Raw genomic sequence first — 9,876 nt, 5'->3', positions numbered from 1 at the left:
AATTAATTTAACAGAGGGCAGGCATTATGTTCCAAACAGCAAGAAACTGACCTATTTATACCACAATTCACATCATTTGGATTCCAAGTTATTCAGTTAAACCATTCTGCCAGTTTTGCTCCCATTATTGAAGCTCACTTTCCGAGAACCTTACTTGATTCCTCATTACTGGATTTTGATGCTTGTTATTATTAATTCCTTCACTGATTTTTTTTATTTACTCTAAGTATTTCTCTCATTGCTAATTTAAAGATACATTTATTTCTTAAATCTAACTGGATAAAGTTGCACAAAATCATTTAAAATATTTCCTTGTTTCTGTTTCAAATAAAAAAAACATACCAACACAATTATGAAATATTGTTACTTTAATTATACATTTTCAGAACAAATTCATGATTAAAATGTTAATACAGCAGGCATCCAGCTTTGCAATGAAATAAACCCTTGTTTACAATATTTCAAAAATGCTAAAATGCAACTTTGTATGAAAGCATCACCTGAATTTTGTTCTTTTGAACTCTTCTTATTCTTTTATTTTAGTTCTGAGGTTTCTTTACCATGTGCTGCAGGAACTTCCATACATTCAAAATCATTTTAATCTCCTTGTAGTTCTGGTTTGTAAATGAGGTGAAGTAAATGAAAAGCTATTCTTGACAGCAGAGACTGCATTAAAAAAGTTACAGCAAGTGGGAGGCTGGCAGCAGTTCTAGTGTGTAAAAAAAATTACAACTCGCACATCACCCCTCCCACCTCGCCCCCCGCCAAAAAAAACTTGGGCAGAGCAGATCCTGTCCCACACAGTTATGTGCCCCGACAGGATACTTTCAATGAATTAGAATCGAATCCAGCTCTCATTCTGAGGTGGAACATGACTCTAACCCCACTCCCAAGCACTGTGCCCCTCATACAAGTCTTCCCGAGTTGCTGGCTGAAGTAACAGTGGTTCAGCGCGGTGCATTGGTGAAGATTATGGAAAGTCTGACATTGTGAACAGTCTGTTCATTTAATTTGCAACTTGTTTCATCAGGACAAGATACTTAAAACCTGAAACTCTACGTTGCAACGCTACACAACTTTAGTGAGAGGACAACTTGGGAGTATAGTGTCCTTCCTTATTGGAAGGAGGTGGAAGCGAGAGAGAGGGTGCAGAGGAGATTCACCAGGATGCTGTCTGGGTTGGAATAGATGTCTTATGAGGCAAGTCTTTTCTCTTTGAGGGATGAGGGGAGACTTTTAATAGAGGTCCACAAGATTGTGAGAGGCATAAATAAGCGAGACAGCTGGCTCCTTCTCCCCCAGGGTGGGACCAGAGGACAGTCTGAAGGGAGGAAAGTTGAGGGGAGACATGAGGGGCAATTTTTTTTTTTTTTTTTTTTAAAACACAGAAAGTTGCGGGTACTTTAATGCCCTGCCAGGGGTGGTGATAAGAGGCGGGAACAATAGGGGCACGGGAGAAGGGGCACGGGAGAAGGGGCACGGGAGAAGGGGCACGGGAGAAGGGGCACGGGAGAAGGGGCACGGGAGAAGGGGCACGGGAGAAGGGGCACGGGAGAAGGGGCACGGGAGAAGGGGCACGGGAGAAGGGGCACGGGAGAAGGGGCACGGGAGAAGGGGCACGGGAGAAGGGGCACGGGAGAAGGGGCACGGGAGAAGGGGCACGGGAGAAGGGGCACGGGAGAAGGGGCACGGGAGAAGGGGCACGGGAGAAGGGGCACGGGAGAAGGGGCACGGGAGAAGGGGCACGGGAGAAGGGGCACGGGAGAAGGGGCACGGGAGAAGGGGCACGGGAGAAGGGGCACGGGAGAAGGGGCACGGGAGAAGGGGCACGGGAGAAGGGGCACGGGAGAAGGGGCACGGGAGAAGGGGCACGGGAGAAGGGGCACGGGAGAAGGGGCACGGGAGAAGGGGCACGGGAGAAGGGGCACGGGAGAAGGGGCACGGGAGAAGGGGCACGGGAGAAGGGGCACGGGAGAAGGGGCACGGGAGAAGGGGCACGGGAGAAGGGGCACGGGAGAAGGGGCACGGGAGAAGGGGCACGGGAGAAGGGGCACGGGAGAAGGGGCACGGGAGAAGGGGCACGGGAGAAGGGGCACGGGAGAAGGGGCACGGGAGAAGGGGCACGGGAGAAGGGGCACGGGAGAAGGGGCACGGGAGAAGGGGCACGGGAGAAGGGGCACGGGAGAAGGGGCACGGGAGAAGGGGCACGGGAGAAGGGGCACGGGAGAAGGGGCACGGGAGAAGGGGCACGGGAGAAGGGGCACGGGAGAAGGGGCACGGGAGAAGGGGCACGGGAGAAGGGGCACGGGAGAAGGGGCACGGGAGAAGGGGCACGGGAGAAGGGGCACGGGAGAAGGGGCACTTAGACAGAGGGTTATGAGGTAGGATGACATCTTGGACCGAGGGGCACATATTGGTGTAAAACAGAAATAAAAGCAGAAGTGACGACTCTGCAGGCCGTGCAGCATCTGTGCGGAAGGTGAACTGGGAGAATTACCTGAGCCGCAGTCCAGTCAAGGATCCCGTCAGAAGCCGCGCGCCAGCAGCTGAAGAGGCCTCGAGCTCCAGTTTTCCCCCATCGGGGAACAGAGGGGAGCCGCCTCCCCCCCCCCCCCCCCCTCACGAACCCTCGCTTCCCGAGCGCCCGCGCTCACCGCGGCCTTCCGTCCACTCCCGCTGGGCATGCGCGCCGAGCCGGAAGTGACGCGCTCCTCCCGGGCCCAACGGGAGGCGGGTCAGGCCGCGCTCGTGCCGGCTCGCGTCGCCGGCGCGCAGGCGCGGCGGGCGAGACCGGAAGCGAGCGGCGCCGGTCCTCGCGCTCGCCGGCTGCGTCCGTGACGGGAGCGGGATGTGGGAGGAGGCCGCGTTTCCACGAGGGGTCGGAACGAGGCGCTAGTTGGGGGCCGGTGGCCTGGCGGCTCCTGCGCTCTCAGGCGGAGGTGCGTCCCTCGAGGAGGGTTTTCTCAGGCCTTGTCCCCTCGCCCCCTCGCCCCAGGGAGTCCTGGTTTGACCCAGTGTCCGGTTGAGGAATGACGGCCTCCCTCTGGCTGCTTGTGATCCAGTGGCGTTAACCTCTTGCTCTTCGTGACACTCCCCACTCTTAGGAAACGATGACCTCGAAACATATAAATAGTGGAACGATTGGCCCCAATTCAGCGGTTGTTGGGCCAGTCCGTCTTTGCCCCAGTTCAAGTTCACATCCTTCTCTGGTTTTAAACCCCCTCACTTGATTTCTGGCTTTGTGAGAAGCTGAGTCCTGTGCAAATGACTCTCCCGGTGGCCGTCTTGCTTTTTCGGGGGGGTTGCAAATACAGCTGGGGTGGGTGGGTTTGCAAGTTCAGCTGGGGGGTTGCAAATACAGCTGGGGGGGTTGCAAGTACAGGTGGGGGGTTGCAAGTACAGCTGGGGGGGTTGTAAGTACAGGTGGGGGGTTGCAAATACAGCTGGGGGGGTTGCAAGTACAGCTGGGGGGGTTGCAAGTACAGCTGGGGGGGTTGCAAGTACAGCTGGGGGGGGTTGCAAGTACAGCTGGGGGGTTGCAAGTACAGCTGGGGGTTTGCAAATACAGCTGGGGGGTTGCAAATACAGCTGGGGGTTTGCAAATACAGCTGGGGGTTTGCAAGTACAGCTGGATGGGGCACCATCCGTGCTCGTAAATTAAAATAAAAGTTTGATTTGCGTAGGTTGTGATTAACCAAATTTCAGAAGGAAAAAAAAATCCTTTTGCGTCGTTTTAGGAAACGTGATTGACTGAGCAAAGACAATGACACACACCAAAAAAAGTTGCTCTTTTAAATGTAAAAAGCTGCAAAATGTTGGCTTCAGTCAGGTTTTTGGTTGCCCACAGACAAGCTACAGATAACTGGAATCTGGAGCGGACAAAGAATTGCTGGCGGAACTCAAGCTGGTCAGACGCCATCCAGACCCGAAACATTCATTGACCATGGGTACTGTCTGATCTGAATTTCTTCAGTGATTTTTGCTTCCCGGTTCAAAAGCACCTGTACCCTCGGTAAAACGCAAAAGTCTGCAGGGATTGTGGTTGAAGTAAAAACATGCTGGAGAAACTCAGCTGGTCAAACGGTCGGTGTTCTTTATATGGCAAAGATAAAGATTACTTCAAGATAAATAATCAATGTTCTGGTCTTGAGCCCTTTACCCTGCCTCTTCTTTCACCCCCAACCCCATCCATTTTGTTTCGGCACCTGCAGACTCGATTAAGGGCTCATGCCTGAAACTTTGGTATCTGTCTTTGCTGCATAAAGGACCCAGCTGAGTCCCTCAAGCTTTTTGTGCTTTTAACAGCAGTACTATTGTCTACAATCAAACCCAACATCATTTAGCAGCTTTCCCCTCTCATGTGTGTAATATCACTCCCTTTTTACTTTCGTCTCAACAAAATGTTCCCACCTGAAGTCTTAACTGACTATTTCTACCCAGGGATGCTATGTCCCTGCTGAGTTCCTCCAGTAGTTCATTGCTTGCTCAAGATTCTAGCGTTTGCAGTCTTTGGTTTATCTTACGTTTTGGACTTTGTTGAGCAGTTGTCCAGTTGTTCAAATATGCAGGTACCAAGCAGACAAATCATGTTCATGTTAAATGTGAGATTCTAATGGATGGTAGGGGCAGGATAAACCAAAGGGCTTGTTTCCATGAATAACTATTATTCAGTCTTTTTGCTTCAGTGAATTTTTTTGCAGAATTATCCAAAAAGGCTTCACTCTTTCACTTTCACAATTCATTGTTCTCTATTTGTTTCATCAGCTCACAATTGTTTGGGAGAGAGGCGCTGATTGTCTGGAGTAGATGTCAGAATTAATTCCCAGAGATAACCTGTGATTCAAACAGTTGTACTTCAAGTTGGAAGTCTTTAAAATGAATTGAGACTTGCAAGAAAGTGCAATTTTATTAAAAATTGTTCAATATTTTTGTTCTTAAAAAAACAATTTATCCATCCAATTGTCAAATTTACAGACAGCGGCATAAAGTACAAAATGTTGCATGATCTTGCATATTTGCCTCACCATCAGTATTAAAGGTTAATTCACAATAATTGCTCTATATGTTGGTGTATAAGATGATTTGTAAATAAGATGACCCCAGAATTTCTACTTAAAATGTAGGGTTTGAGCTATACTTGCTGAATAAGATTACCCCAAGACTGACATTTGCTATTGAATGATGCTGTCACAAAATTTAAATCAAATTATCCAGTAAAGGTTTTAATTTTAAGAGCATATTTCAAAAGGAAATAACATTGGCTCCTTGAACAGGCTGTTTGAAGCCTGTTCATAGCCGACGACAGTTGGGCTTTCCAGAATGTGGGAGAGCGCTGAGATTTCGCTATTCATCAGCTGTCACAAATGGCAACTGGTGTGTTCCATTTGCTGTACTGTTGTTTTAAAGTATGTTAAACCTGTTTATATTTAGTGGTAGGTTGGTGTGAATTATGTGAGTATTTTATGCCCGTGTGTGTCCTTCGATATTAAAGTTCGGATATTATACAAGGCATATAAAATGACCCCTGGTTTTGGAGTGACATTTTTAAGATTCAAATACTGTTTTATAATTTGGCATATACAGTATGCAGATCTTTTGCCAATGGAAAGTACCTGAGCAATAGTATAAGGTGTAATAAGTAATAATAAGGTGTACAAACCAGGTGAGCATACAACTCGATCTCTAATTATGCCTAAATGTAACATGAACTTGGTTGGAATTGGAAATATATCTCACTTATGGACATTTCTAGATTCTACTTTTCTTTTTATGTTATTTGCAGAAGTAGAAGATTTACAGAATGTTGGAGTCTTACGTGACTCCGATTTTGATGAGCTACGTGAATCGGTATATCAAGAATCTGAAGCCATCTGATCTTCAGCTGTCATTATGGGGAGGCGATGTGGTGCTCAGTAAACTGGAATTGAAACTTGATGTTCTGGAAGAGGTATACACGATTTTACTTGCAGTTTGAATGATTTTCAATACTGTATGAATTTAATGGACCAGATTGAATACTAGATTAATGGGTGGGGCCTTGGTTTTCTTTTATTAATGTTATGGGCCCAGAGGACCCCAAAACCCAGCAGCAATAGAAATTCACCACTAAGACAAATGGTTACTTGCACAAAAGTTACTTTTAATTTTCTTTAAACATAAAAACAGGATCAAACTTTAACTTATTACTATTAACTTAATCTAACTTAACCCCCTTCTAATTCTAAGCGCACATGTATGTAATGTGTACAAGTTCAAAAAAGTTCTTTGATTCAATCTTACTTCTCACTTCACCAAGTTCACTGGTGTCAGGCAAATCTTATACTGTGCACAGAATTTAACATTTATGAATTTCACTCGGCTTTGGTGCTTGATAGTGTAAGGTAAAACATCATGAGATGGGAATGTGTAGGGAGTTACCCTGTACAGGGCAGTAACAAGAAGGGGAGGTGTCCTTGTACTCCTGTTAGGTAAAACATCATGAGATGGGAATGTACAGGGCTGTAACAAGATGTGAATGCATCCTTGTACTTACAAGATAAGAGAGACATTGATGGATTGAGAGGCAGGAAGCTAGCAGGGAAAGGATAGCAACAGTTTTAGTCATTGGACAAGTAATGATATGATGATGTTCTAAGCACATATCCAAGGGTATAAAAAATCACCATTTTGCTGATAACGGCAGAATGCATTCTCCGACTAACATGGTTAGTCGCAAGTGTTACAATCCGGTAATAAAGAACAAAGAACCCTGATTTCGACTCAGCCTGGTGTTTGTCTCACTCATTCATGAACAAAGCAGACCTAACAATTGGTAAATGATTACTGCTCAGGAAGGTTCTTGTTGGTTTTCCGAGAGATATGTCGCTTATTGGACGCACATTTGATTCCTTCCGATTAGCCACTTCAGTGTTTTGCTGAAGAAACTTGCCCCATCAGGGTTTTCCAGATGATAACCTCTTTCCTCCATGTCACCACAGAGTTCCTTTTTGTTTCCCTTATTTCAAGTGAAACATTATCCAGCCAACCATCTCCACTTGTAAATGCTTTGAACAGGCTGAACTAAGAACTCACAACCCATCTTCAAATGGGGTTTTTCCATAAGCTTACCAGCTTGTCATGTTCTTTCGCTCTCTCTCTCTCTCTCTCTCTCTCTCTCAGAGAAAACCATATGACCCTCTTTGAACAGCAAACTGCATTCAGACAGACGACAGCACCGGACCCAATCGACTGTTCCTTTCCAAAACAATAATCCACTACTCCACATGTCTAATTAACACCTACTTGTGAAGTGTCTATAGGTATTCTTCAAAGGCATTCGGAGTCTGAAATGTCTGGCATGAGCAGAGTTCTGGCATTTTCAACGAGATCTTTTTGAAGTGTTTGTATCTGTGTGACCAAAGTAAAAAACCCCACAATCTATCTTCCAAAAACATATCTACACATAATATAAAATATAACATAATCTCTCACATTATGGCTTTGTCTCTGAATATACTTGAAAATGATCTCCACAATAAAGTAAAGTTTTATAATTGGTTGGAGTTGTGTGACTTTTATCACCTTGAATTGCTTGAATGGATGCAAATTAGACTGCAGTTTAGTTAGTTAAAAAAGCAATTTGAAATAATTTTGTCAAATTGTCATAGTGGTTGAAAAGCGCAACAATGTTACTGCCTTTTGAAGTTGTTCTGATTGAAATTTAAAATTATACCTTTTGGCTTTAAGGGTAAGAAGGAAATAGTTCATTTTGAGGTTTATCATGTCAGTACCTGAAAGATATTATAATGTGAGATATTTTTGATATTGGAGCTAAATAATTCTTCCAAGAATTAGTTCATTTTTCAAAAATGTAACTTCTTTGAGTATCTTTAAAATGATAAATATTATTCATCTGGTTTAAATGTTCCTGATATTTGTTTTACTCGTGTGCATTTGAGGCACATTGAAACGCCTATTGTAAGCTTAACTTAAAATGTATCGTTCATCCATCAGTTAACTTAATACCTTGCCCACACGAACACTGATTAACCTAATACCTTGTCCACACGAACACTGATTAACCTAATACCCTGTCCACACTAACACCGATTAACCTAATACCTTGTCCACACTAACACCGATTAACCTAATACCTTGTCCACACTAACACCAATTAAGCTAATACCCTGTCCACACTAACGCTAATTAACCTAATACCTTGTCCACACGAACACTGATTAACCTAATACCCTGTCCACACTAGCACCGATTAACCTAATACCTTGTCCACACTAACACTGATTAACCTAATACCCTGTCCACACTAACACCGAATAACCTAATACCTTGTCCACACTAACACTAATTAACCTAATACCTTGTCCACACTAACACCAATTAACCTAATACCTTGCCCACACTGACACCGATTAACCTAATACCTTGTCCACACTAACACTAATTAAATATGTCAAGTTCATGAATGTCACCCTGATTAAAAATTTATATCAGCCTTAGTCATGGTTCTCTTTCTCTTCTCAATCTGTGCACTTCTTTTCGTATTGCAGACCACTCGACTCTATCCTTAAGAATAAAGACATTAACAGTACAAGCTACAAAATGTTTATCTTCAATCCATTCATTAGATCACATAATTAGAGTTCGATGATAAATTTCAAATCCATCTTTGAGATTACACTCAGATTTTGTTCGGAATTCACACCCATTTCATGAGGGGGATTGAGAACAATCTTGAAGAAATTATTTTCGGTGAATGTCTTTATCACAGTACACCTTGGTTTTTTTTCTATGGAAGGTGTTAGGGGAAGAAATGTTCAAGTAGTTATGGAATTTCCAGACTGCCTTTCCTTTCACCTTTCTGCTTAGACCATATTCTAGTTGCATACTCTCCACCATGTCAGTCAAGTTCAAGGTTTTTATTTACCTCTGCCAACTTTTGCACATTGATCCCTCCTTTTTGTTTTATTTTCTTTCCTTTCCTTCCCTTTTTCCTTCCCCATTGTACAGTAAAACTATTGATGAGGCTCATCTTTGGACTTTTATGCAAGTCTGGCAAATTTTTTGGATTATTGGATGTTACTGTTTATTAATACCTAAGTGCACTTTTAATTCCCTATTTTTTTAAAGATGTTGCACAGTGTGTAATAAAATTATGAACAAATTCATAATATTTAAATGGCGTATGGTAACCAGGGTCCTGGTGTTCTAATGGGAACTGGGGCCCAAGAGTGCCAAAGTGAAATCAAGAACCAGGACCATGGTGTTTCAAAGGTAATGTGGGAACCAGGGGCCATAGTGTGCCAAAAGGAACAGGGAGCTGGTGTGCTGAATGGAGCACAGGAATCAGCATTTGAGCTCGATGCTGAACCCTCAGGTTTTCTGGAGGATGGGATAGTGGATGGTAGAAGTTCAACTGCAGCTGTGCCAGGTCACTTATATATTCGTCTTTCCTTTAACGTCTGTTTCTTCCATGTTTCTCTCATTTTTAGTTTGTTGGTTGCAGAATAAATTTCAAAAAGCTCTTTGAAAACTCAAGATGCAATCCTGACTAGCTGTTTCTCTGCCTTGAGTTATTTTCCAAGCTTCATATCTGTTTCAAACTTCATCTTTTTAAAAAATATTTTATTTATATTTTCACACAAGCTGACCAGCCATACACATTGCTAGTGCCATTCTGGCAGCTTGTATACAAATTTACATACACTCCATTCTCATTATTGACTGCATATACAAGCTTGCATCTTTTCCAGTCCCCCCCACATCTAACACGGGACAGCTCATTCACACTTCGACCAACAACAGAAAACTATACAACAGGATAATTAATAATTAGGAAACAGGGGTTGTTGCTACTCGGTGGGGAACTGACGGACCAAT

At 44.0% G+C, this 9,876-nt stretch overlaps 1 protein-coding gene and 1 long non-coding RNA gene across 18 annotated transcripts in view; one reads left to right on the top strand and one right to left on the bottom strand.

Moving 5' to 3' along the window:
* Nucleotides 1–987: 987 nt before the first annotated feature.
* LOC138755828 (uncharacterized) lies at nt 988–2,663 on the bottom strand. Its single transcript, XR_011352578.1, has 2 exons — nt 2,498–2,663; nt 988–1,321 (listed from the first exon to the last, which is right to left on the bottom strand). It is a non-coding gene; the product is annotated as an uncharacterized lncRNA (long non-coding RNA).
* A 64-nt stretch (nt 2,664–2,727) lies between these two features.
* LOC138755825 (intermembrane lipid transfer protein VPS13B-like) overlaps nt 2,728–9,876 on the top strand; it is a 1,263,706-nt gene continuing 1,256,557 nt past the window's right edge. For 6 of the 17 annotated variants that reach the window (XM_069922506.1, XM_069922508.1, XM_069922505.1 and 3 more), the window contains exons 1-2: nt 2,732–2,939; nt 5,783–5,947. In XM_069922506.1, the coding sequence (XP_069778607.1) occupies nt 5,801–5,947 (147 nt within the window). In that variant the 5' untranslated portion in view covers nt 2,732–2,939; nt 5,783–5,800. Of the gene's footprint in view, nt 2,940–3,847; nt 3,948–5,782; nt 5,948–9,876 lie in introns of all 17 variants that reach the window. The other 11 variants (XM_069922510.1, XM_069922514.1, XM_069922515.1 and 8 more) reach the window with 6 other exon arrangements.

Source organism: Narcine bancroftii, chromosome 2 (genome assembly GCF_036971445.1).
Source record: "Narcine bancroftii isolate sNarBan1 chromosome 2, sNarBan1.hap1, whole genome shotgun sequence".
Classification (NCBI taxonomy): domain Eukaryota; kingdom Metazoa; phylum Chordata; class Chondrichthyes; order Torpediniformes; family Narcinidae; genus Narcine; species Narcine bancroftii.
Note: the sequence above shows the minus strand (reverse complement) of the source record. Positions and strands in the feature narration are given on the sequence as shown.